This window comes from Cygnus atratus, chromosome 1, assembly GCF_013377495.2.
Source record: "Cygnus atratus isolate AKBS03 ecotype Queensland, Australia chromosome 1, CAtr_DNAZoo_HiC_assembly, whole genome shotgun sequence".
In the NCBI taxonomy this organism is placed as follows: Eukaryota; Metazoa; Chordata; class Aves; order Anseriformes; family Anatidae; genus Cygnus; species Cygnus atratus.
The window spans coordinates 96233479-96261276 of NC_066362.1; the positions used below are offsets into that span (position 1 = coordinate 96233479).

General features: G+C 46.3%; 1 protein-coding gene across 2 annotated transcripts in view; it reads right to left on the bottom strand.

Annotated features, from left to right (window-relative positions):
• LSAMP (limbic system associated membrane protein) overlaps positions 1-27798 on the bottom strand; it is a 999481-nt gene that overhangs the window by 338138 nt on the left and 633545 nt on the right. The window contains exon 1 of one of the 2 annotated variants that reach the window (XM_035540486.2): positions 6916-6995. The exons of the other annotated variant lie outside the window; for it this stretch is intronic. Coding sequence (XP_035396379.1) covers positions 6916-6940 — 25 coding nt within the window. The 5' untranslated portion in view covers positions 6941-6995. Of the gene's footprint in view, positions 1-6915; positions 6996-27798 lie in introns of those variants that run through there. 2 annotated transcript variants of the gene reach the window in all.

Genomic DNA, 27798 nt, shown 5'->3' on the forward strand with positions numbered 1-27798 from the left:
TTCATCCATTTTCTCCACGCTATGAAATGAATGCAGCAGACAGGTATGGAGCGAGCACAGCGGAGCCATAGAATGAAAAACTCCCTATATTACCCCCACTTCTCAATCCCTTTGGCTTGGCATCCCCTGTCCAATGCAAATCTTAAAGATAAGCCAATACAAGCACTGCAGCTGAAGTCTGGAGTAAATAAGATGACTTGTTTCTCATCCAAAATCCAATGCAGCCATCTGCCAGGAGACACTGCTCATACGAACGCTGCCTGGGGGCCAGGCAATGTGGCAGATGCTCTGGTTGTACCACTGTGGCCAAAAAAACACTCGCCCCATGACTACGATGCTCTACCAGTGCCCACACTCTGCTGCTCCTGTGACCAGGAGTTCACCCTTGGGCTTTATCTGTCACAGAAAGCACAGGGCAGCTGGTGCTGCTCCTGTCACCCTATGCCAAATCGTAGTTTCCACCGGATCCATCTCTCCTAGCTTCTTCCCCAGAAAGGAAGCAGAAGAAGCAGACCAAAATCTAGCCGCTTTGAACCTACCAGATGAGGTCAGAAGATTAAGGGCTTTCAGTATCCTGTGCTCAGCAGCACTTAAACTGATCCAGAGGCAGGTGAAAATTCCAGCCTAATGGTCAGCTGGTGCACGGGAGAGAAAATGAGTCATTTCATGGTCCCTGTGGTTATCATCAGCTGCCACGAAGCATAAGATTTGATTATTTCCATCTTAACAGAAGATTACAAATGGTCATAAAACTATCCAGGCCCTTTTTAAAATCCTTTTACAATAATTGACTTCAACGACCTCCTCCGGCGGTGATGGCTGTATGCAGTAAAGAACAAGTTTATTCTGCATTAACATATCTGGGCCTTATAATTATAATGTCCAAAGAAGACAAGGACTGTTACAGGGATACCTCTTAGGAGTAACCTCAGAAGCTGGAAGAAACCCAAACAAGCTGCATTAAATCACTCGTGCACAACTCAGTGGGCAGTGAATCACTGCAGCATCAGCCTATGGTAAGGATGGCTGGAAGAGGATCAGGCACATTTAGTTCCATGGGAAAAGCGCCAGCCCAGACCCATGCAGCTCTGTCCTTCCAGTGAAAAGCAACCTTGAACATTAAGATGAAGTGCCCAGGCATTACGTGAAGGTATTGTAGACCCAGGGTAAATGCTGCATTTCTGGCTAAGTTGCTGACTGTTTCACCTGCCCATTCCTCATCTCATCTGTAAGATGGGGATTAGGGGAACTCCATTCCTCTGGTGCAGAAAAGGAAAAAAAAAAAACTCATCATACAAGCTATATGCTAGTGAAAGAGTCATCCCTACTGAAAAGATGCAAAGTGATTTGAGTTCCAGTCACAGGGACTTTCACTGCATCTCGTAGTGCATTCATTTGTTAATTTTGTGACCCCAAACCTACACCCCCCTGCCTCAGCACTTCTTTCCATACACATTCTGGAGATGTGATCAGAGCTTGCAGGAAGAGCTAAGGCAGAGGCACTGCACCTGGGAAAACTGAGCGAAGACTTGTTGGGCTTTTTGTACTCATCTCCATCTTCCCTTTCTCAAAGCTTTCCAAAGAAGAATATTTAGCTGATTTTGGCTGCTGGAGGAAGAAAGCAATCTCTTCCCGTGAAGGGGGTTCCTGCATTGGAGGGTCCAAGCAGAAAGTCAAGTGTCAAAGGAACTCTGCAAGACAGGGCTGTTCTCAACAGCTGGCACAAGTTGTCTACTCTGCAGATCTACAGACCTACCAGGACAGAGTTGAGTACAACAACAGTAGCTGTAGCCAACATTACAACATGTTATTTGCCCAGCCAGAAGACAGTGACACATACTCACAGGAAACTGTGCTTGCAGTTTGTCAGAAACTAAGCAGAAGATCATCAGCAGCATATACAGCTGCAGGCAGGAGCTGAGAGAGACAGAGGTCTCAAGTGACACTGCAGTCACAAAAAGCTTCTCCAGGACTTCACAGAAACCAGACACAACATAGGTCGGTGCCTTCTCACTTGCCTTACTTGACCCTCCACAAGACCTAAGTCTCACTAGGTGGACACTACTGCTGCATGACAGAACGAGAAACATCCCAGCAACACATTTTGAGTCAAGAACATAGGCAGAAACACAGCCCTGTACGGCAAGCACATGAAAAAGGCAAGAACAGTTCCTGTGCGAGTGCAACAAGATGATCAGTCTAGTCTGTTTTGGCCCAAATATATTAGTGACTCCATGAAATTCTGAGCAATCTAGGAAAAACAGAGCTCCCGGTTCCCAAGCCTGTACTTGAACCACAGGAGAGGAACTATGAAGTGAAGGAAATCTTCACAGTGACAAATGGGAACAGAAAAACCCAAAGACAAGGCAGATTTGTCAAGGCAGTAGCTGACTAGTCCTCCCTGGTCCTATCAGGGAGTTAATTCACTTCACCCTCCCCTTCAATTTGTGTTCAGAAGGAATCAGCCTTCACAGAGCAAGTACAAAGTGCCCTGGTTTCACCTGATTCCAGACTCTCCCCTTTAACCAGAACTCTGTAGGTTCATGCGACAGCCCAGTGCAGGGCACTTTATGACAGACTCATGCAGCTGGGTTGATCACGGAGGCATACAGGGGTGAGGAAAAAGGAAAAGGGGAAAAAAATAAAAGGAGGAATGGTGAGCTTGAGAATATAAAATAAGGAAAGAGAAAAGCCTCCCCCAGCTCATCAACCCTATCCCAGATAGGGAGGGGGGCTGCTGGGTGCCAGGGTAAGGCACTCCAGCGGCTGCAGCAGCCAGAGGGAGCCCAGCATGACTGCAGGGACAGCAGAGCGACTGAAGGGAAGAGACAGGGCTTGTTTTTCTTTCCACAGGGAAGCAGGAGAGTGAGGAAGAGGAAAGAGCTTGACGATAATTATCTTCTACATTTGCGAAGAGCTAGAAACTGTCTGCTCACCAGGCATCTCCCAGTGTGGTGTTTCCCCACTGCGAGGTTTCTATCTCATGCTTGACTGACTCTTCTCTTGATTTCTAGTAATTAGGAGCCTTCCAGCCTGCCCAGAAGAAAACCTCTGCTTGCAGCATCCCTGCTTTTTAGGGACCAATTGGATGCTATTATCTCACTGACATTTAAAAACCCATGGCTGTACATCAGAGCCCCAGCTGGTGGGTCCACAGCGCGTGCTCGTCCGATTGCCATACATCTCCCCTCCAAACTCAGCTCTTGTAAGGAAACAGAGTAGTTAGTAACATCCAGAGGAAAACAGATAAATCAAAGTACTTGATTCAAATGCTGAGATAGGACATTGCTCAAGAAAGAGGATTCACCTGTCCTCAGCAATGGAAATGATGAGAATCACTACAAGGTCCCCCAGGAAGCCTGTCTTTAAAGCAGTCTGTACTTGACATACGTGTCCACATGTGTGTGTAATAAAAATAATTGCTACTTGTCATCATTAGAGATCAGCAAGGCAAAGCCTGAGCTTTTAATAAGCCAATATGGATTTCGTGTTCTGCCTGCTGCCTGAGCTACAGCAATTGCTACTTCCTTTGGAGATTGATTTTGCCTTAGGCTTGGTCTTAAGAGGTTATCTGATGAATTTGGGTTATTTGGGAAAGAGGGACAAAGGACAGGCCTCCCTTGGAAATGAAGATAAAAATCTTTTAAAGCAGGAATCAAAGAGAATTGCCCTAAATGCAAACAGACCCTCAGTAACCAGTCCACTTGCACGTTCCTTTCGCTTCCGTGGGCTGTTTTCCTTGAGCCTACAAAACAGCACTTGAAAGAAGGAGGGAGCTCGAGACAGAAACAGGATGAGACTGCAGAAGTCACAAAAAGCCACATCTCCCCCTACAGTCCCTACTCTCCAAACAAGTCCACGTGCAGGTGCTAGGAGGAAAGCAGTGTCTTAAGAGATGAGGCCACCTTTGGGGGCCTGTATGAAGTGTCCTGAATGGTGAATCCCAAAAATGTGAGTCCTGCCAGTATCAAATGGACTAGAGAGTAAGGAGAGAGTAAGGCATCCAAAATTATGCGTCATTTCGAGTGCTCCCTCTTCTGTGAAGCTGCCAAGTCTCTTTCCCCTGTGGCCATGGTGACCTCCTATAACAGAGCTGACAACTCGCAGGGCTTTTCTTGGGGCCAGACAGCACCCAAAATACTGATGCTGTGGAAGTCACCACACTGGTAAGTTGCTACGAGGACGAAGAGCCACAGAAGTGTTCCTTGCATTTACCCTCAGAAGGGGCCAAAAACAATGGTGTTTTCAAGGATGGGCACATTTGTCTGAATTTCCTGTCCTCCTGCATGTCACCTCTCATATTACTGCTGGCCTCTACCTTTCCACACGGTGTTTAATCTCAACCATCTTCCTATGTCCCCCTGAATACACACAACAGAGGAAACTAATGAGTATGAGGAAGAGAAGAAGAAAGGAGGAAAGGGCAGGGGCTGGGGGATAGAAATCAAAGACTCTAGATGACAGTTTGTGTATCTTTTGTGTGAGCAAGTGAGAGCACAAGCATGACTGAAAAGAGGTACAGAGGAAATATGTAAGAAAGGCAGACAGGTTATCAGTCTTTCCACCCGTCCTCCATTAATTTCTAGCTCCCTCATCTTTTTCCCCTTCCCAAAAAGATTGATGCAACAATTCTGTCTTTAGAGAGGAAGGGGTGAATAAAAAAAGAGGTGGGGTGGAGGAGGGAGGAATCCCAAACCTCCTACCACTGGATCAAAGGAAAGAAATAAGGAAAAATCTCATCCACTGGAGTTGAGTCAATAGTCCCTAAAGAAAGAAATGCTCCCATTTGTAAGCTACAGCGTCTCTGTCCCAAACACGACGTACCAGTGTGAGCTGTTTTCACTTGCCTCTTAGCTGCAAAAGAGGAAGGGAAAGGCCCCTGGGTAGTGGTTTGACTTTTAGCACATGACAAGGTGTGCTGGCTTCGGTGATGGAATTGATAACAAAGGCACTACAGATGACAAACACTGCGGCAGCTCAAGCTTCCGCTATGATGAATAATCCCCTTGCAGTCTCAGCTCATTTATTTCGCCCAATCCCATTCGCAAGCAGAACTGCTGTGTGTCTGCTGACACCGCACTTGCTGAGAACTGGAAAGCACTGGGAAGAGACTGGAAGGATGTGGGCACACCAGTGATTTTCTACAGCTCCTGCAAGCATCTTCTGGAAGCAGCTGGGATGGGGAAGAGCTGTCCTGGATCTAAGGCAGAAGGAGACTCTGAATGCAATAGTTATAAATAGGGGAGCTTTGATCCTTTCCCCAGCAGCACAGCTTTCATACTGTGGCACATGTGCTTCACACACCTGGGACCAGAGCATCCTACCGCTGGTTTTGCCTGCTCCCTGCTGAAAGAGGCTATGAGTGGAGTAGCTGTAAGCCCCCCACTGGAAAAAAAATAAAAATAAAAGAAATGACTGCCATATTACATCCTGGATGCCATAAAAGACTTTTTTTTATGAAGTGTTTTTGCTAGTAAGTGTACAATAATTAATCTGCATGTTTTTCAAACTAATACTGATGCAATGGCTTGTTTATGCAAAATAGCCAAGTGTATGAAAATTAAATGCATCCCTAACCTACCTCTCTTCCTCTTGCTGACAGCTGGTATGGTTTAGGATTATCTCATCGGTACTTTGCAGTGGACATGACACCCATGTGATGTAATTAAGATAATATATTCAGTAATGATCTTGCACTTGCAGTAGGAGCAAGCTGACATTGGCTGAACTGCAAGGCAACATACCTTATAAAAAAAATAAAGCAACCACCAAGGTGATATCTCCAGCTACGTGATTTAGTTTGCAGCACTCATCTGAAATAGCAGTGGAGTGAAATTTTAATCTGAAGCAACTGAGTGTAACTAGTGAATATACACACAGGCTGCCACAGAACTGCATCGGAAGATGGACGACAACTGGGAAGCTCTGATCTCAGCCTTCATGCCCTGTGAAACAGGTTGTCAAAAAGCACTGGAAGCAGGGTAGCTACCCAGGTGAGTGACATGGGCTAAATAAACATGGTCCAGAGGCAGGGAAAGCTCCTGTGTGAAGAAGGCAGCTGTTGAGGTTTATAATATGCTTAAGACATCACTTGGACAGCGTATATAAGGGCACCCCCACTTAGGAAGGGTCACTGCCATCTTACTATCCAGTGAAGGAAGCAAGAAAGAAGGAAGAGCAAAGTGGGGAAGTGGGAAGGAGAGCAGAAAGGAAGAGATATTACCTTATTTGCTTCCTAGAACCCAAGGGAAGCAAGCTTTCCTATAACAATGGTGTAGCAAACAAGCATCCCTGAAGAAAACCACACATCCTTGAAACATTCATTTATATTTAATACTTGAGTGTTTACAAAAATAAAAGGTGAAGGCCAGCATCATGCAGTGACTTTATTTGCTTAGCTCTCTCTGTGTAGCCTTCACGGAGTCACTGCCTCCCCACACACGCCTTCTGGCACCTGTCCCATGGGCAGAAGTAATGACACCACAACACGTTGAGAAGAGCAAGCCTACCACCTGAACAAGGACTGCTTCAGACAAAGGCACTGCATGCGTGTGCCGAACAGCACTGGCACGCACACACAGCTTCAACGCACTGAAAGAAATCCAGACTGCTTTTGAAGGGCCTGGGTCTCCTGTGAGAAAGTGAATAAATATGAGAATAGCCCTGTCTGTCAGAAATGAGTTCAGTGGCATCCCCGAGGAAAAGGCATCTGTTTGATGATTATTTGGCCTGTGTCACGAGCTGGGGGGGAAGCAGGCCTGATGCTAGAAATAATGACACAAATAAGGAAGCAGACATGCTGGAATATTAGCAGAGGTACAAAGTTGCTGTTTTGTCTGGCGGAGGATGAGAATACCATCCAGATTAGAAAAGGAGACACCAAGAACACAACCACAACCCTCTCCATTACAGTACCTACTTGCAGCAGAAGTACCAGCATTTCAAAGGCTTTTGAAAGCACACTTTCAAACAGGGGTACAGGTGGTGCGAGAGGAGCTTTGGCCCCATCCAGACACAGGCAGCTGCCAGCTCCCTGCAGGTAGGAGGGTCAGCAACCTCTCCTGATCTTTGCTGGGGCCCATGGGAGAAGCAGGTGACTCTTCTGCAAGACAGCTCGTTTCCTCCACAAACATCCGTGCTGTTGTGTATTCACTGCACTACTGCAGTCATGACACCAACACAGCCTTCACCGCTGGCCTCTGGAGAAGAGCTCATGAGGCTTCAAGAAAGAGCTGTTCCTCATGGTCCATACTGGAAACCTCCACTGAAAAAAAACAAGTCCTTCTGTCCAAGGGGCCATAATCCATGTAAACGGCCACACGAAGTCTATGGTGTAATAGGGGGCTTACCTGTGTCTCAGCACTTACAGAAAAGTCATTAAATCAAGATGCTTAAACCATCCCATTATTTTTCCAAGTGGAAATTCATTTCATTGCATAAAGCACGAAGGGAAACTCAGTCCAAAAATCACCATTCACAGAATCCTTCATTTGCATCTTAAAAGGGGGAAGTCTGTCTGTTCTGCTTATTCTGTTCTTTAATTATCCTAATGAAAGCAAATGTGAATCCCCAAGGGTTTGGTCCCTTTCTGATTGACTGCTTTTAAATTCGGAGATAGGAGACAAGCAGCCATCAAAATGCTTAGTTTTTAACATGCACATCTGGGGGAGATTCCCCTGGCACCTCATGCTACACAGACAATATGTTCTAGCAAGAAAAGAAGCTAAGCAAGACCTCTAATTTTCTGCCACGTGGAAAGCACATGAAAAACCAACTTAGGCTACAGGAAAATGTAGAAGTCACTGGCTTCAGACAGCGCAGTCCTCTTCAGCTACACAATATATTACAGGACAACCTTCCATCCAGAGCTCCTTGTTTGATACACTTAAAGGCTCCCACCCAGCATCAGTTTGAATTAAAGGCTCCCCACAAAGAGAGAGCAATAGCTTTGTTTGATACAGCTCTTTGTGAGGGCCACAGATTATGTCAAGAAGCCAGGACCTTGGAGAGCTAGGTCCTCGTCCAAACCCTGCCACCAATTTGCTACTTCCTTTGAATGCACACCCACCTCTCAGGCAGAGTTTGAGGAGACAAACTTCCCCCTTACAAAGAATCCGTATGACACCTAGCAGAAAGAGGCCTCTAGCTGTTACTGTAATATAAATAATAAATGAGTGAAATAATAAATAGAAATAAGGCATTCTGTTGCAAACAAAGCCAACATATTAGTGAACGTGTTTGGGTTTTTAAAGCATATTCAAACACCAGCCTAAGCTCCAGTGTTAACACAGAGTCTTTTAAAGCTCCGGAAAAAGCACAGAAGTCCGCGGGCAACTCTATTCAACCCTCAACCCTTCCAAGCATTCACATTGATAACTAACTTGATTTGTTCATGTAACAGTACAATACCTTCCTTAATTGCTTCAAATTCCATTTCTGCTGCTTAGACCTAGGACATCTCAGCATCACCCATAAAAACTCAGTGGGTTTCATGACAGCTGTGGTGGATTCAGCCAGCAGAATTTGCCTCACGCTGCCTTGATCAAGAGCACCACCAGCATCCCTGAAGCAGGTGGCCTTGTTATTAACTACCCTGTCCAGAGCCCTGCTGGCATCGGCAGTCAAGAGAAGGAAAACGGCTCACGAGATGGTACACCACTGCAAAACTCATGATACTTGTGCTTTCCCATCAGGTACCGCAATGAACCACTGGAGGAATATGATCAGACTGCTTTATTTCTTCTCATTTTCTGCCATTTGACCTGGATTGCCCATTGTAACAGGAGCCTCATCCTGGTGGATTACTCTGGGTGCCTTGGCAATACATGGCCAAAAAGGCATCGCTCTTTGGAGGCAAAGGAAAATAGGGTCATCTCCCTGACCCTTTGTGTACGTGCTGCTGTCCCATGTGAAGCCATGGATACACAAAATATTCCAACCACACCAACTAAGACACATTTTACCTGCTACAGGACTAAAAATAAGCAAAGACACTCGTATCTTCCTGCCCCCACCAGGGCTGAGGGCTGCCTTGAGTCAGGCTACGACAGCAGCCATTCAAAAAAAAAAAAAAAAACCTGAATTTCTCCTGCTGGAAAAAGAGGGGAGGAGAAGAGTGATTCCTCAAGTGTAAGTAAGCCAGAGATGAGACTGAGGAAAGAAGACCAATAGGATTTATTTGTAATGACAAGTGACAAGTGATCACCATAAAGATATTCCTGGAACAGAATGCTGCTAATCTCTGCTATAATTCTAGTCCCAAATGGTTTGGCTCTGGCAGTGCTCTTAGAAATGATATATGTGAAAGCATTCGGAATTGTCAAGAAAGGAGTTTTGCCCTGACAGTTACACTTTGGGCTCACTGGATCTGTTTGTACTCCCCCTACATTTTTTTTTTTTTTGAGCTAAGGTCAGCTGCAATTAGTACTTGGAAAGGAAAATGTTTATAACCTCTTGCTTTTATCATCATTAATAATGCATCAAACGTATCGAATGTGGGCAGGTTTTTTTTTTTTCAGCACTCCATAGTGCTCTCCCCCTCTGGCTCAGAAAATACACACCTCTTGAGAGAAAATCTATTTCATTAGAGACCTGATAAAATGCCTAGAAATGACAACATAAATAAGCATTTAAGTGCTGCTCCCTCTTTTACTCTGAAGTCTTTTCCAGCTGAGTGGAGGAAGAAAGAAGCTGTAGCAGGATGGAGGGAGTGAAAGCTGATGAATATTTGATCACAATTGTCTTAAATAAACACTTCTCCCAGACATCCCCTCCCGACATACCGCCTGCACAGTTGGTCTTGCCTCTCTCACACCACCTTAGGGGCAAGCCCATGGCCAAGGTATTTGGAGCTGATGACACACCAAATGGAGTGCTCCCTTGCCTTTTGCTTCTCCCTTCCCCAGGGTGTTTACTACACTCCTTTATTCTCCCTCTTTGCACCTACCCCTTCCCAAAAGGCTGGGGAACTTGAGCCTTCTCCAGAGCTACTGCCTGCTAGGAAGGAGGTTGGAAATACAGATTAAGAGATGGAGGAGGGGAGGCAAGCCAACAGATGTAGGTCCTCAGCACTGACCTCCACAATCCCTCTCTGCCCAGCGATGGCTCGGATACTCCATTCAAGTGTCAAGCAAAGCTGGGCATCAACACAAACTGCATTTAATTCTGCTGCGTGCTCGCAGAGCCCTTCCTTCAGGACCAGCAGAGCCAACAAGGAAAGAAAATTAATGACTTTGCCCTCGGCTGAGATTCCTTCCAGCTGCTGGAGGATCAAGGAGGCAATGTGAAAAAAGCCCTCAATGAAAAGAGAAACAAAAATACCCTCCTCACAAGTAAAACCGACCCCCAAACACACCCATGCAGCAACAGGGAACCTCTGCAAGACTCAGCTGTGCCGCTCTCCCCTTTCCTAGTCACCACACTGGCTAACATCACAGGGACTTCTTGCACTTATCCTTACTACATCTCAGTAAAGTAGGGCACCACTATTGTTTCTGGTGGCTTGTACGCTGAATTTAAGGCAATCCTGAAGACCCAGAGCAGAACTCACCAGGAGACTTCATGTTTTTCTGGAAACGAAGTAGCAGTAGAAGGCTCACAGAAGGCACAATGAGGCTCTTGGGGTTTCTAAGTGTGCTTGAGAGGCCACCAGTGCATGCATGCACACACAATTATTATTTTATTAAGCTAAGGAACTTCCTAGTTTTTCAAGTGTCTTCTTTGCATACGCACACGTTGGCTGTCCAGATCCTTAGGGATCTTGCTTCATTAGGCAACCACCAAATTCCTTGTTACACTTCCCACTTGGCTGAAGTCACACAGGAGGGTTTGCTGCTCTAGCTTGACTTCATACAGACCATTAAACCCCAAACTGAGTGCTGACTAATTTGGGACATTTTCTTTATCACAGGTGTGGCCATGCAGACATTATATCAATTTTCTAAGCTGAAGAACTCAGGCAAAGGAAGAAAGATTGGTAGCTAAAAAGAGTTGAGGCCAAACAAAGGTTTTGTGCAGATGATATAAGATATAGCCCTTTCTCCAAAGATATAAATGCCACACCACTCCACCAATCTGTTTGAAGGTGGTAGGTTTGGCTGGATTATACAGCTCTTAATAGTGGGAAGCCTGTGAGGAACAGCAGGTTACGGAGGTCAGCTGAAAGGTTACTGAGGTCTACCTGGCAAAATTGCGTTATGGAAATTAATCAGGAGTCATGATGGTATTACAGAGGATATTCAGAGGGAGTGGAGCATTTTTCAGGTTTTTCCTATCGGTAAGACAGTCAGGTCTCCTAGATAACAGCAGGCTAGGCAAAGGCCTCAGCTATTACGCGGCTCAGAGGGTCAGTCTGTAGCACAAAGCTGTCAGGAGATGCTAAGTAGAAACTCATCCAGAACAAGAACTGTAAGAAGAAGTTCAGACAGAAGCATTCAGACATAAGAAAAATCCCATTTGAAGTGTTCATGCCAGCCCAGCTCCCCTCAAAGCATGGAAACAAGCAAGAAAACAAGAATGCCATAATACTATTGACGAACTTGTCCTCTGAACTCCCAGCTCTCATCTCCACCCTCTTCTCAAACAGGCTCCTACCAAAATTGGCCCTAACTACATTCTCTTGATTTAAAATATCCTCTTAAGAAAGTTATGGTCCTGTGCATGGCACCACAAGCCCTTTTGTGGAAGTAGCCCAACTGGAGTAACTGGTGCTCCTTTATGGAAGGCAAGGCCCCTCTCTTCCTCTTGGAAGATGCGATAGCTTCACCCTGACATGCAACTAGTCAATGTAAAGGAAAAGATGGGAGAAGGAAACACTTGGAAGGGCTTGAAAAGCAGCTAGTGGTGGTGACAAGGACAGCTCCACAGCCTAGCCTGCATCAAGGCTGGTAAGTCAGAGGCTCCAGCACAAGTCGCAGGAGGCCATGCTGCAAAAAAATAGCATGTGAACAGCTGCAAGAAGGCACAGCCTTTGCTCGACACAGCCATCAGGACATGAGGACGTCACCTTCTTTTCTGCTTTTCTTCCTCAGGCAGGTCTTCACTTGGGACTCATACCCATCAACCTAGCAGAGTGTCCCAGCCTAATCCTACCTTCTATTGTAGTGTCTTGCCACTTCCTTAGCAAAGCAACACTTCACTGATCCTAAACCACAGAGACAAATCCTGAAAGCAATGTGGAGGGTGGGAAATAATAATAATAAAAAAAAATGACTGGTTTAAATCAGATGGGACCATGCATCACACTTGGCTTGTGGCAAACAACAGGGAACAACTTTTACTTCTTGTAACACTGGAAAACATGTTAGTGGTTTCTTTGTAGGACATCAATAATTATTTTTTTTCCACGCAGCCACAGCTGTGCTTGGTTTGGAAGCAGTGCCACTAAACTCCTACACTGTTCACCTTCCCATCAAGAAAGTCACTTGCACATAAAGGTGTCTGTGGTGCAGCTCCAGCCACGTCAATGGATGAAGCAGCCCAGATGAACCTGGCCCATTATGTTTGCTCTGAAGAGTGGGGAACAAAAATAAAAACAAAAATCTGGCACAAACAGTCTGATCCTAGGGGGTCAGAGCTGTACTTTGATGTTTTCACCTTTACAAAAGTCATAATCAAATCCCCAGTATTTAATGCCTATTTTCTACTTGGCATAACAGAAAAGAAAGGGAAGGTGGAAAAGGGAAAGCAAGAAGGAACAATATTTTCTTTATATATTCAGGAAATCTTTTCTCCAGCAGATCCGTGTTTTTTCCCCTCCCTTCCCTGTAAGACAGGATTAAGCAGTGCTGCAGCATCTACTGTCGGCTTGAATTCCCTGCCTCCCAGAATGGGTACTCGTAATTAAAAGCTTAGCTCACCTTATCCCTCCAGTTTCCCAGGCGAAAAGTCAAAGCCTGCATTTAATTGCATATATGTGTGCGTATTTAAAGCCAAAGCTCTGAAGAGAGATGAGATTTGGGAGCGGGGAGGGGAACACGCACAGAGGTATTTGACATGAAGTCTCAAACAGGGAAAAGTGGGGAATGGAAAGACGGGGAGAGGAAAAAAAAAAAAACACACAACCACAGCGCATTTTCTCCTTCTCTCCCTCCAGTCCCCTGCTTGTCTACCTCCCCCATTTATTTTTTTTTTCCCAGTAGGATGCAAGACACAGGAAATGTGGACTGCCCACTAACAAGCATCGAGTTTATTCCTAGCTCTTCTTCTTCCCAGGACCTCTGGCTTTGTTTTTAAGGTGAAGGTGATCAGTCACCAGTGCTTAGGGGGACCTGCAGGCACCAGGCTGCCTCCAATGGGCCAGGTGCTGTACCAGCAGCAAATACCAGACAAAGCCTACCAGAAATGGTTTGAAACAGGGTACTACTGGACTGGGAAATTCTCCAGAAGATAAAGGCATGTCCTCCATAGTGGACACTGGTACCTTGTCAAGTCTTTAAAATACAAGTAGGAATTAACACATTTCAGCTCCTAAGGAAATACATTTGATTCAGAGGTTATCACTGTACATCATGTTTCCAACATGTTGGCTCCTCTGTGCCCAATGCTGATGTTCAGAGAACGAAGACAACTAGCAAGGATATTTGAGAACGTTTTTGCATTCCTCTAAAGCCATGAGCCTTCCACCAGGATAAGAAGCCATTTCTGCCCCCCGCAAGGACTGAAACATTGCCAAAGATTTTGCCAAGCAGGCCAGGAGAGGGTCTAGTTCACCATGTCTATTTAAATTGGTCACACTAAGCCAAGCAGACTGGGAGGCTTTAGCTTAGTTGGGATAACTGAAACCTGTTGGAGTAATAGATACATTACTATTCCTCTGTAAAACTGGCTGACTGCAAATAGTAATTGAACTTGGAAAACAAATTGTAAAAGGTTCAAGGCTGAAACGCACAACAATTCTGTAAGAGGGCTTGGCTGGGTTGTTTCATCATGGGTTTTTACACGCTTCATTCAAGCTTCCTAGCCTCCAAAGGAGGAAGACATTTTCTGCAAAAGCAATACTTCCTCTACCCTTTCCAGCTAGCACCAGGAGAAAAGTCTGTATTTCTATAACATTACCAATCCACTGCTCCGCTGGGAAGTCTAATATGATCTACCATTATTAATGGCTTCCACATAATTCAACCATAACAGCAGCATATGCTCTTAAGAAGCACCCCACAGAAGCATCAGCATAAGAGACAATACACCTCTCCCCAAGATATCCCCGTACAGACGCTTTCACCATCTGACAGCAAAGGACGCTGAGCTTGCATAGGTTACCTGCTCTCCCATCAGCACAGTGACCAGCAGACCAGCCCACATTTGATAAAACCTGATCACCTCTAGAAAGCTGGAGCATCCTCATGGCTTATTCTGCCCATCATACCCTCACATCAGAGCACTGGGTCCACCTCCATTTTCTGACCAGGAGTACTGTCACTAGTGCACTGCAGCTCGGCACAGCAGCTGGCTGGGCTGTCAGGATGCTCCTAGGGTTTCCAACAAGCACCGTGGCCAATGCCTGTTATCATGACTTGAATAAACCTGGAGCAGTTTCAGGCCCACAAGTAGTGCCTGCAGTTGGTGCCACCCAACAGGCACAGCTTCTTGTTAGGCCAGGAACAAAGGCCAGGCTTCTGGGCATAGAACACCCCCAGCATTGTCTGGGCTGTACCACCCCTTGCCCGTGGTTACGCTCCTGAAAAGGTTTCTTGCCTCTCACTGAGGATACCTTGCCCTTTTTATCATCCCAGTGCACCAAGCCAATGAGGTAGCTTACCACATGCTGTGTCATCTTTTGCAAATCAGCTGCTCCCCAGCCAGCATAGGTCACTCCTCATAGGATTTCTGAATTTAAAGGCCTCCTTCCCATGCTACTGCTGAGGAGGAAAGTCCTGAAATAGTAACTAGCCTCTCCAGCTACTGCTTTGCCCAGCTGTAGCCTTTCATCCCAGCTGCATCTAGTCACCTGCTTAGAAGATCTTCCTTCCTTCCATCCAGCCTCCCTCCCCCACTTTTTGTAGGGCTTATGTTATTACCAACCTTGGAGTTTCCTGCTTCCATCCTTGGTTGCCAGCACCCAGGCAACACACCAGTATCGGGATACTGAACCCCCAAGCAACACAGGGCAGCTCTAAGTTCCTCACTGAAGCCACTGGCAGGAGACACAAACGTGTGACACACACCAGGGTTTGCTGTTGCAGCTCTGTGCTCCGTTGCTTAGAGGAGGCTGGGTTTCCTCACACAGCTGTTGTGAATCTGGTACGTGTGCATGCACTGAGTAACAAGGCACCTTAACCCTATGAGTTTTCATCCCTTTTCTCACCATTTCCACATAGCATTATGCAAGAAAGTGAAAGACTAATAGATGTGGGGATCCAGAAAAGCCTTCTAAGCCCTGAGTTTCTAGCTGTCCTGAGTGCCTGTATGCTGCCTAGGTCTCAACTCTAAGGTTTAGCGTGAATGTTAACAGACATCTACTCAACTCACTTCCCTGCTCAACTTAGAAGCAAAAAATCTCAAAACACCTTTGTGCAGATAGGGCAGGGTGGAGAGAGGGGGGAAGGAGAAAAGCAGGACTGAAACAAGACAAGTGAATTGCAGGAGAACTGCAGAGACTGAATGTAGTAGGTAAGAAACTACACCGTTTATTATAAACAGTATCAGCGTATTTACTGTATGAGATAGTCTTGTCATTAAGACTCCTCTCCTCAGAGATATTACTATATTTATAGTATTGGCTCTTCTCTCTTTACATCTAAGCTGATAGGTCTATTAGCATAACCATCGTATTATCACTATGTAATCACTATTAATTATTACTGCAGAACGCCCTAGGAGAGTACAGACATGTTATTTAATAGTTAAGTAACTTGGCTAGACAGCTACTGCTGCCAGTATCTTACCAAGCGTGTGACTGTTGGATTCCACCTCCACCTCCTCCTCCTGACCACTTGTTAGAAGTCTCTCACCACTCATTCCTCACACAGCATCAGCAATTCAGGGAAAGGCCCAGAGGCTGTACTATAAATTTCTGCACAGCACAAACAACCCCAAGGAGCGCCCTGCACCCCTTCGACGTCTTATGCAATATGCAGACAACAGACAGACGAACATGTAATTACCCCAACTGGAGGTGCTCCCAACCCACCTTGTTAGTGAGGGAGCAGGTGCTGGTTTCATTAGTGGTATTCAGCTGACAGGTGGCAATGCTGGGGGCCTTCCCAGCTGCCCCCCATCCCAGCACAGCCCCATGCATGCACGCTGCCCAGCAGAGCACAGGCTGAAGAGGCAGTTGGAAAGCAGGACACAGTTTGGTATTTAACAGCAAGCAGACGTCTAAGGAACTGTAGGGAAAACAAGGCTAATTGCTTTCCTGTTGCTCTAAAAGCCCCTGCTTCCTTTGCTACTTTGAGACACTCAGCTCTATCTCCTGTGTCTCAGACTGTGCCATCAGACTGCCAAAGTGTCAGCTTCCTCTCAGATCATTCCTTAGACTTCTCTATTGTAAACAGGGTGATTCATTTAATTTACAAATGGTTTTTCCTCCTTTGCAATTAAACAACTTCATTGGAACAGGTTTTTACAATGACTGTGCCCTTTCTCTTCAGCGAGCTAATTTCCTCAGAGCACAGAAACGCACAAGCCTTTGGGGAGTTGATAGGTCTGGAAGGACGAACGAAGCCACTGTGACCCAGCCTGGTCTCTTGAGTCCTGGGGTTCACTTTCTGCCTGTACAGAGAATGAGACTGCAGGGATGATGGGGGAAATAATGAACCTCCCATGGAGAGACTTTCAGATGGAAGTCCCTCGGGATAAAGATGACTGCAACACAGCCAGCACCCAAGCCCTTCTTCTCTGTCCTGACAGCTGGGAGATATGCCTGGCCGCTCATTACTGCTCACTTCCATAGACTGCAACTTCTCCCCAGCTTCTCTGACACACAAAGCATACGCAATATGGCTATTTGCATTCTCTCTCCTCACCCTGAAATCCCGTCATAGCACGTCTATCCCGCTTCATCCCTGTTGGTTCTGAAGCATTCACTGGATTGAGTTTCAATTTCTTCTTCTCACTTTCAAAAACCTACAGTAATTTCAGCCTGTCTGTCCTTTTCACCTGCTCGACCTCGCCTCCTATGAGCTCAGCCTCTTCCTCTCCTCTCCTCTCCTTTCCACCACTGATAACACTCAAGCTTTCCCCACACTTCCCCTATGGTCACATCCCACTGCCTCTACCCCTGCCTCCTCCAGTGTGTGGAATCGGATAAGTCTGCACTGCCAGAGCCATTGCCTTCATCTTTCTATACTGCTAAAACCTACTGAGACACCAGGATGTTTAAAAATAAACCTGGAACGCTGTGATACTCAAACACCAAATTCCCAGCGGCACTCTGAAACCCTTTAAAAATCTCCCCTCTGCACTGTGAAAATGGAGCCCCTGATGCTCAGTCACCCTCCGGGTCCTCCCGCAGTACTCTGTGAGCCCAAGGACTTTCAAGTTTGTTGTTGTGCCTTCCACACGTACATGTGCTTATACGTAACGGAACACATTACCTGACACAAAAAGGAATACCAAATGATGCTCTGCTGCTCAAACTGAGAGAAAATGTGGCAGGCAAATGGACAGCAAGGCTTTCTAAGCCAAGGATGTAAGTCATCGCAGTCAACAGAAGCATAAAAGCCTAACTCAATGCTCAAGCTACCTTTCATACTGTCTTCCCATGGGAAAAGGCTCACCGCGGTCCTTTAAGAGATCTAAAGAAGCCTTCATCCTTCTTTCTGATAACCAAAAGCATTCCCTGTCCCTCCAGCTGATGGTTGCCACACGGACCTGCTCCCCACAACAAGCCCTGAGTTCCCCTGCCACATCAAGCCCGAGGACTCGTGCAATGCAAGATGGAGCCAGGAAACCAGTGCTACCTGCCCCTTGAAACGCACCCACATCAAACACAGAGAACATCAAGACTTCTCTGTTTTTAAAGGGGTTTAGCTGTCCAATCTAAATTCTCTTTGATAAAAGAATAAAGTGCTTCAATCCCGGTGGCACGTAGCAGAGGGGGCCCCCAGAGACCTTCAGAGCAGGTGACACTCCGCACTTCTCCTCCTGTGGCCAGCCCCTCACGGTGCCATCCGCTGCCTCGCGGCCTGGCTCCAAAATGGCAAAATGGGCAGCTTTCCTCTATTTGCCTTCCCCAGGAGAAATCATGTCCCCTGCGGCAGCTTGCCCCATCTTCTGCTCAGGAGGGGAGGGCGGTGGTGGGGATGGTCCCTCTGCCGTCATGGTGACAGGCAGAGAAATGAAAGGGCCGTGCGTCCCTCTGAAGTGACAGGCCCGCGTTTGTAGCGCGGGGAGAGCGGCTGCTCTGCCATATGCCGTGGGGAACTGGCACCATCGCCTCCAGTTTTTGTGACACTTTCAGGGTTTTTTTCATGTTAGTTTAATTAAACATTTTTTCTTGTTTATTTGATCGCGTGCCAGGGCTGAGGAAGCTTGGAAACCTTGCTTGTAACACTGTGATCTGAACTTCTCCCCAGCAAAATCCCAGCCTCCATGCTTGGTTGTTTTTAGGCTCGCGGGCCCCACTAATGGTGAGGCCCCGGAGTGCTGGCTGCCGTACGGGCATACGGGGGAAAAGACTCTCACAGTCCCTCAGAGACCACTGTCCGAACAGGCAGGATAGCAAAAGTGTATAAGGAAAGACGACTTGCCAAAAAGCCAGACAGCAGAGTCAGGAGCATAATCAGCCTCTAGCCATCTGGGAAGGCATGGTACTCATTCAAGGAGGCTGAGACTTCTTAAAAACATCTTTTTTTAACCTCTGTTATGAAATGGTTGGAGGCAACCCAACAGGGATCCTGCCTGGTGTCCCTCACTGCTGTTAGTTATGGCACAGAGAGGGCATAACCCCCATACGAGGACAGCCCTCAGCCTGACAGTGGCTGTCCCACCATCTTGTTGTTTGACAGCTCTGCTCGGAGACCCGGAGCTATGTGAGCCCTGGAGGACCTCACCTTCCCATCCGCCTGCATCAAAGGAAGAGAAAGGCCTGATGCTTGTTGTGGTGGCTTTACTCGTCTGGGCAGCTGAGCTCCACCATGACTGCTCTCTCACTCCCCCTCCTCAAAGCGAAAGGGGGAAAAAATACAACGGAAGGGGCTCAAGGGTTGAGATAAGGACAGAGAGATCACTCAACAATCGTTGTCACAGGCAAAACAGGCTCAGCATAGGGAGATTAATGAGATTTCTTATGTATTGCTAACAAGCTAGAGCAGTGAGAAACAAACAAAACTAAAAATACCTTCCCCCCATCCACCTTCTTCTACGTCCTCCCCCTGAGCAGCACAGGGGAATGGGGGCTATGGTCAGTCCCTAATGTTCTGTAATCTACCAATCCTTCATCTTCATGCTCTTCCCCTGCTCCACGTGGGGTCCCTCCCATGGGATGTCATCCTTCCCATACTGATCCTCTGTGGGCTTCTCCTTCTTAAATCTGCTCTCACAGAGCCACAAACATCGCTTATTGGCTCAGCTCTGGGCAGTGGCGGGTCCCTTTGGAGCCATCTGAAACTGGCCCTTATCTAACATGGGGCAGCTGCTGGATTCTTCTCACAGAGGCCACCCCTGTAGCCCACCGCTACCAAAACCTTGCCACATAAACCCACTACATTTGCACAAGAGATGCAAACCTCTGAATGATTCCCTTTTTTTTTATAGGAAGTCATCAAACCCTGAATGGGATGCTCCAAACAGAAATCCTCTGTACATCTTATCAGGAAGGGAAAGGATGGTATTAGTGCATACCCTCCTTTCTAGGTCAAAAAGGAGTGGGGTGAGGAGCCACTTTTTAAAGGCACATTTACTGCATGGTTCCTTAATGGTGACAGGGTGCATACTGGAAGGCTGTACACCACGTACACGATTCACTCAGGATGAAAAACTCCTGGCATTCACTCTCAATTCATGGGGCTGCAGGAGCCCCAGGCTGGGAGAGAGCTTCTCAGTGAAGAGCTGGGAAGGGAACAGAAGTGTCACATAGATAACTGACAGTGCATTTTCCTGTCTCATTTTGCATAACTCTCATTTTCAATAGTGTAACCCACTGTTTTAATTTTCACTTTATTAGAATAAACTAGATTTGTTCTCACTCTCAAACCTTGCCTGGTAACAAATGTGCCATTTGCACGTCATCAAAAACAAAATGCTCCGTGGGAGCAGTGAATAACAATTAGTGACTAAGCACTGAAGACCATAGAGAATGGTCTGGTAAATGCCTCCAGCCTTTCTGAGGCCTAAGACATTAAAGGGGTACCTACTGTTAGGATGAGTCCCTGCTATTAGGATGCATGTTATCACTGGGCCTCGTGGCTTTTTTGAGGAGTGGTAACTCCAGACAGAAAGGCACAGGGTATAACTCTTGGTTATGTACACTGGAATTTTCTACCAAGGGAGTCAGGGGCAGCGGAAACACACGAAAACGGAAAATTCAAAGGCAATGTCATAATGATACAACTTAAACTGCAGATGGATACGTTCTGGGTTTTGTTTGGCTCCACCACAGAAGTAAGGCCAATTTCTATCTCTTGAGCAAAATACCACCAGCAGAAATCAGGCCACAAGTCTGGCAGAAACCCTTTTCCATTTACACCTTTGCTGGATTCTCAGCAACATTTTGTTGCTGTTGTCAAGAATCCAGTCTTAATGACTAAATGTAAACTAAATGTACCACTGAGTTCCTTGGATCAGTGCAGCACTGCAAGTTTGTTTATTACATGGTGTCTTCCTGTACAAACCACATCAGTGATTAAACACAGCAAAATTTACTCTTGGGATTACAAATTCACCCAGCTGCCTCCTTATAGGTTACCACATGGGGAAAAATGCAAACCACCTTTCCAAGACTGGATCTAGCTCATGAGGAGAGTTCATATCGACTCTCCCTGTGATGCTGATTTTCCTCTTTCTGGCATCTGTCTTCCATCTTTTTCCTACTTTGCTTCTTCAGTTTGAGTTACTGATTTTATCAATTTGTGCATGTCTTTCTCTTTTTCTCCTTCCTCCCTTTTTTCCCTGTTCAAGCACATACTGGACAGGAGACGTCCACCACTGCCTCCCCTGGGCTTGTGCCAGGTATCCCAGCAAGTCATGACGTAACTTTTTATATGTAACATGAACTCTCCAGTCAGGAGGATGGAGGGGATGATGGACTGACTAGAAAAACGAGGTTATCACGCTTCCCAGCTACTCAGAGACCCTCTTCTTTCTCCCCACACCCTGCACACCTACCTCAGTAGGGCCTTTACATAGAGATAGGGAAATCCCCACTGTGCTGGACCTGTTCCTTGCCTTCTACAGCACTGGTCCACAATGGCTGAAGCAGGTTTCACTTATTAGCCACAAACATGTTATAGGTGAACTAAAAAGCCCTAGGAAATCGGGATCTACACTGGCTCTGCAACAGGCCACTTCGTGTGCCTCTGGAACTGAGATTCAGGTAGGTAGCCAAAGCTGCCCTGGTGTTGGCAGAGTGGCAAGGAGGAGAGGCAGCCATGAGGCAGGGAAAGGAGGGAGAAGAGGAAATGAACCCACTGAGATGTAGCCCTTTTGATTCTGACACACGGGCTTCTGAGAGATGTCTGGCTTCATCCAGGAGCTTGGACTGGAGACTAGAGGCCCAGTGAGGAGTCCCTTCCAACCAACACTTCTGTGATCCTACACGACGCCATCAAACCCAGCACTTTCATGTCATTGCCCAGGCAGCTGGCAAACACAAATGGTCTGGATCTCTGCTACCAGGAGTTACCAACCCTACTGCCAATAACAGAAGTGTGATTGCAGCAAGCTACCTTCAGCCTGGTTGTCCTGTTCGCCAGCAACTCTAAACCTGCAAGGGCTTAAGTTTTCCTCGCTAAAGGCACACAGCTCTGGATAGGTGCAAGTAGCCACAGAAGCCTCAGCTGATGCAGTTTCATTGCTCCTAGTACTTGAGAGAGCTAGAGCAAGGATAGCTTGGACACGTGCTTACATCATGGTAACACTTTCAGATTAGAGTGAAGATGCATTAGTGTTCTTTTCCAACTTTAAAATCTATTAGCCTGTGGATCCTGTTTACAAACTTCCCGAACTTAAGGGTATTTTGAGAATACGTTTAGATCTGGGTCCACAAGTGTTTCAAACCAGAGAAGTGTTATTTTTTTTGTCTTTTTTGTCTTTTTTTTTTTCCTTTTCTTTTTCTCATTTTGAAAGAGAACCTCCCAGTCCTGCTCCCATTGGGTAAGAAGCTGCTCTTCTGTACCATTTCCTATCTGAGGCTGACTAATGGAAGCCAGGAGGGTTGAGATGCTGCAATTTGCAGTCTGCTAGCAACCAGAACATCTCTCAAGGGCCTGGAGACATCAGCAGTTTCTGGAATCAGTGCCTGGGGTTAGGTGCACATTTGTGGGCAAACTCTGCTTTTATCTTTGGATTCTAGTCCAGACTTTTTCCTGGACATCTGTGGCTGTGACATTGGGTGCTGGAGGGAGGAAGAATGCACATTGTCAGCCTGTCCTTTCCATTTAAATAACATCTTTTACATATTTACCTATCTGAACAGGGAAAGGCCTCGTCTTTGCACCTAATCATCAGCAAACAGCAGACACTGTGGCTTTTATCAATAAGCCCATTTTTAGTTCAGCCTGTAAAAATAAATAAATAAATAAATAAAGCGAGAGAGACACAGAGAGAGAAGCGACACAGACGGTATCATTTTCAAAGAGATTTTTTAAAACACATTAAAGAGCTTTTCTTTACTCTTTTTTTCTTTCTTTCTTTTTTAATTTAGTGACAGTCTAGGAAGGAGGAGATGAAGATAAAGAAAAAAAAATAAAAAGGAGATTTAATGAGGATGAGAGAGAAAGACTAAAAGGATGTTTCCTAATCTCAATGAGCAGTTAAGGAGAATGAGGATGGAGGGAAAGGATGAATCTGAAAGATAATTATTGTGGATGGGTTGGTGGAGCAGTAAGGGTAAGAGAAGAACAAATGCAAGCCCACATTCAGAAATTCAGCCAAACCTGAAAAAGACCTGGTACCTTCTGCTATCTCATCTCAGGGCAGGCCAGTGTGCCCTCCCGGAGCAGTGGGGACCCAGAGTGTAATGCCAAGAAGCCACCAGAAAGACAGCTGCTCCTGTCTTCCTTGAAAACAATCTTCCTTGGAGCAGGAAGCAGTGGAATCTCCTGAGAAAAACTGTTCCCTTGGTACCCGTAAGCATATCTGGAGTTTCTGATAAAGCCATTCAGTCGAACGCCTAGCTGTATAGCCCAGATTTCATGCTGCTGGCCACAAGTAGTCAAAATTTGCTGCTATTTGCAGAAAGGAGGATGGTTCTGCAATTAAAGCAATGGGTGAAGATTTCCTCTCTCTGTCTCTCATTCCCTGCGTGGTGCTGGACATACCACTTTGTCTTTCTATGTCTGAATTTTCCTGCCTCTAAAATACAGAGCGTATCTAATGCGTGTGCATTTAATCCAGTTACCTTTATTAAAAGGGGTTGGAATTTTTCATCTCCCTCAGAGGCCTTCTGCTCTTAATGGGAACTCTCCTCTCCACCTCCAACTGAAACAGGTAGAAGCTAATTTCCTGCAGCAGGAAGAAATGACTTCTATCCCTGCAGAGGCTGAGCAATTCCAGCAGCTGCACGTGCTTCATAAAGACAAGTGCTAGCTGACACAGATTTGTGACAAGGCTTCCCAGCCTCATGGGGGGGCACGGTGACCCTTAATTCAGTCCCGTTTGCAAAGTACATTGAGATCCTGAGATGGAAGGGGTTATAAAATACCAAGTGTTATTTGCTGCCACTCAGACCCTCCACTGCTCCTCTCCCTCCCCCCCAAAGACATTTCAGTCTTGTCCTATTGTGAGATCTATTTTATTTTTCAATTTCCAGATGGCTGAACTAGATAAGTTCCTGGAGGGATTGATTTACGAGGGGAGATTAAAAACATTAGATACATACTGTTTAGTTAAATGATGGACATGATAACTCCTTACAGGAATCTCTCTTTTTGGAGGGACAGAACAGGAGGGAAAGGAGGAACTGGGTAGTTCTAAGCTCGGTTTTGTTTATAATTTGCTTTTATTTGCACTCAGTGGGAGAGATACAATGGCTGCCACAAGGGTGACATAGGAACGCAGCACAACCCAGCAGGAAGAGGTGCACCAGGTTAATATGAAGCAGTTAAATTGCTGTATGAAGACAGTTAGCTGGAGAGGTATTAGCACAGACTCTAACACTGCTAATGACAGTGGGGAATGAAAATTTGGGGCCCGGATCCTGCAATGTGCCCACACACAGTAATTTGCAAGATCCAGGACTTAAACTGAAAACCAATTAGCCTTACGACAGGCTTAAGAAAATGAATCATGGAAACAGCTGCAATATATCATTGATTAGTAGTTTACAAAGGAGGAGCGGAGAAAGGAAACAACATCACATTAAGTCCAGCAGAGACTCACTGAGAAATACCACCAGGAGCATTTCATGCAGGAAAAAGGAACTGGCAAGTTATCTTCCAGTGGGTGACTCCTAGGGGAGCTCTCTTAAGGGGATCAGGGTAAAAACGCAAGAACCCCGTATCATCTGAAGAACAATAGGTGCCTGGCTGATGTGATGGATAACACACTGCAGCTGAAAAGCAGAGTTGATCTCTCTAGCTGCAGGCTCCTGTCGAAGGACTGCAGCACTACATGGGCTGCTGACCAGCCATGCCAGCAATGGGCACAAGGGACATACAAATTGCTTTTCGCCAGCAGTCCCTGGCAAAACAGGAAGAGGTTTCAAGGCAGGGAGGGTTGGTTTGAGACATCTAAATAGCTGGAGGGGAAACTTTTGTGATCCCTCCTAGGAGTGCAAGCTACTACGTCTATCCCTGGATGACTCCTCATGCTGCAGCACCACATCAAGCCCAGAGCATTCATCACCGCATGGTGATAATTCCTGACTCCCTCTCCCATCCCTGCCACCATACATACCTGCTGTGCTATGAGACCTGATGCAGGGCAGGGGGAACTCTTTCCAAAACGCCCCTGAAACTTTGATGACATTAGTGAAGCGACACTGGGGAGCCATTAAACAACATGAGACCCCCTTCCAGAAGAGGGAGAAAAAACAGTTCAAGGCAGAGCAAAAGGGTGGCATCAGGAGGATTGCCCACCATGGGGCCACCCCTCTGCTCGATAAACCCTCTCTACCAGGGGATGCACTTGAAATGGGTCTCAGGGGAGCACTGTACCCAAAAGCCATACATTGCTGGTTCCCTGCACCAAACAGCTTCACAGCCGGCAGGAGCCAGCACTGCAACAGCATCGATTACACGTCCTTCCTGAGCAAAAGTGGCATCCCGCTGTGCACTGTGAGCTGTGTGTTCTTCCAGGAGCCTCCATGACAACTCGTCCAGTCACTGCAGGAGTCTCCAAGGACCAGGGGTGCTTCCTGAAGAAGCGATAGGCGGCTGGCTGGTGGAAGCGCTCGCTGCGTGGCGGATGAGATTCCACGGCACGCTGGAGATGGAAATATCACCTTAACAAGCATGGACAGCCCCCAATGGACTATAAAATTCATTTGGTGACTGAGATAATTCAAAAGAGCCAAGTGGCACAGCAATAAAAGCCGGAACACATAAATTTAAGCTCAGAGAGTTCTGCAGTGCCCGGGTAATAAGTGACAAAACAACCCACACCCACACAGACCTACCCAAACCTGTCTGAAAGTCACAGCCCAGAGACCAGGGAGAGATGCACAGAAATTGTCTTTTTTAAAGGGAGAGGAGGGGCAAGGGGAGTAAATAAGAGAAAAGTGCTTACACATCCAGAGTCCGTTCATCCACAGGCCCAGAGCACATACACGGCAACTGTGCTGGGCATTGTGCAAGCAACTTTTTATTAATCACATCACCCAGTCCCAAACTAGCACATAGAAGAAGCTAAATGCTGTTCTCCATTACACAAGGGCAGGCCACTTCAAGACACCAATTTCACACTACCTGCATGTAGCTGAGGGCTGATTAATTCAAACCGCCTTTATTTTGTTTTTATGAACAACACCAATTCCCTTGTCCTTCATCTCCTCCATCCCCATTGGGATTCCTCCCCAAACTGCTCGGCGAGTGCTTCCCAAAGCACTTCCCTCCCAAGGAGTTAGTTTGCCACTCATAAGATGAACAGCCTAAAATTGCCATAATAAAAACTTTATAGCCCTCCATCATGTTCATTCATGCTAATGTTCTCTCTCAGTGTGGATATAACAAAAATTTCAGTGTTGGGGGAAAATAGGAGGCTTCTGATGGCATGACAGGCGTGTTTTTCAGTACTTTGAAAACATGGCAGTACGGTGTAAGGTGTCCATCAAGGTCACTAACGACTGAGAGAGGAGACACAAGAGCAGGAAGATGCTGATCGATGGTGTGTCATGGTATGGAGACAGAAACTGCAGTAGACATGATCCATACATCTCCATGTCCCCACGGGGAACTGTCCTAATGCAATAAGACAGGTGTCTTCATGGAGAGGTCCCAAGGGCAAAAAGGAGGTAGAGGTCTGGCAAGTGACATCAGTTGTAACACAGAAAATTGGAGGGCCTGGGGACAGAGCCGATGTCTCCATAGCAGCTCGGTGCAAAGGTGGGGGACTCCTGCGGCTTGAGGGACCGGGCTGGTACTGAATGCTCATTACCCGTGATGGGGAGCAAAGGGACGCGGGCTCAGCTAGCTAATTCATTACAGCTAGCCCACCAGTCAAGTGACTCCTTTGTCAGGGTGAGGCGACGCTCTCACCGACATAACAGGCACAAGTATTTTGTTTTCTGAGCGCTGTGAGTGATGACAGACACCACACCTGTCCCCAGAGCTTAAAGCTGGGATCTCCAGCACCAGCAGAACAAGCCATCATACTAAAGGAGTCATTTTACTTTTTAATAAGTAGCAAGGGCAGACGCTGAAAGGAGACAACGACATTATGAGAGTACAGGAACATCTAGGATTTGGGTTTAACAACCGCTGTTCTTTTCCTCTCCCACACAACTGATCTTCCCAGAATCAGAGCTGGCTGTGATTTATTGTCATCACTAATTTTTTGTATTGAGGCGGCACATGGGAGCTGCATTTGCAGAACAGAAATCCACTCTGATAAGTATTGTACACACAAAGACCAAAGATAGTCACTGCTCCAAGCACATTAAAATTCAAGTACAGATTAGAGACTAAGATAAATACTGCCCTGTGATTCACCTGGATCCAGTGTTGTTTTTAGAACCTTCCTTTATTAAGGAGTAGAAAACACTTGTGAGGATAGGGTTAAATATGTGTTTAAGGAACCACAACCCATTTTAGGAGCAGCTGCTGTGGAAGCAGCTGAAGACATCTTTTCCAGGCATTTTTTCTGCCTCGTACTCTGCCTTTTTTTTCCCCCTACCTTTTTCCATCCTAATAAGGGCATTTGCAATGGAAACCAGCCTCTTTGCTGCCTCTGAGGTCATTTGCTCTTGCTGCTCATTTCCCTCCCCACACATCATCAGCCACTCTGTGAACCGAAGGTGCTGCGGAGCAGGGCAAATGCCACCTCCCAGGAATGGAAATGGCACTGCAGCTCCATTCCTTTGCTTACCAAGTGCCGTTCTTCCTTAATTTTTTAGCAGGGTTTGGACTTCTACGCTGGTCCTTTGTATATGATGGCTACCACCGAGATGAAACTTCAGAGGAAGGTCAAGCTGGTCAACTCAATATTGTGTACAGGTCTGACTATTTGAGTCAGTGAAATCTTATCCAAACATTTCAATCAAAG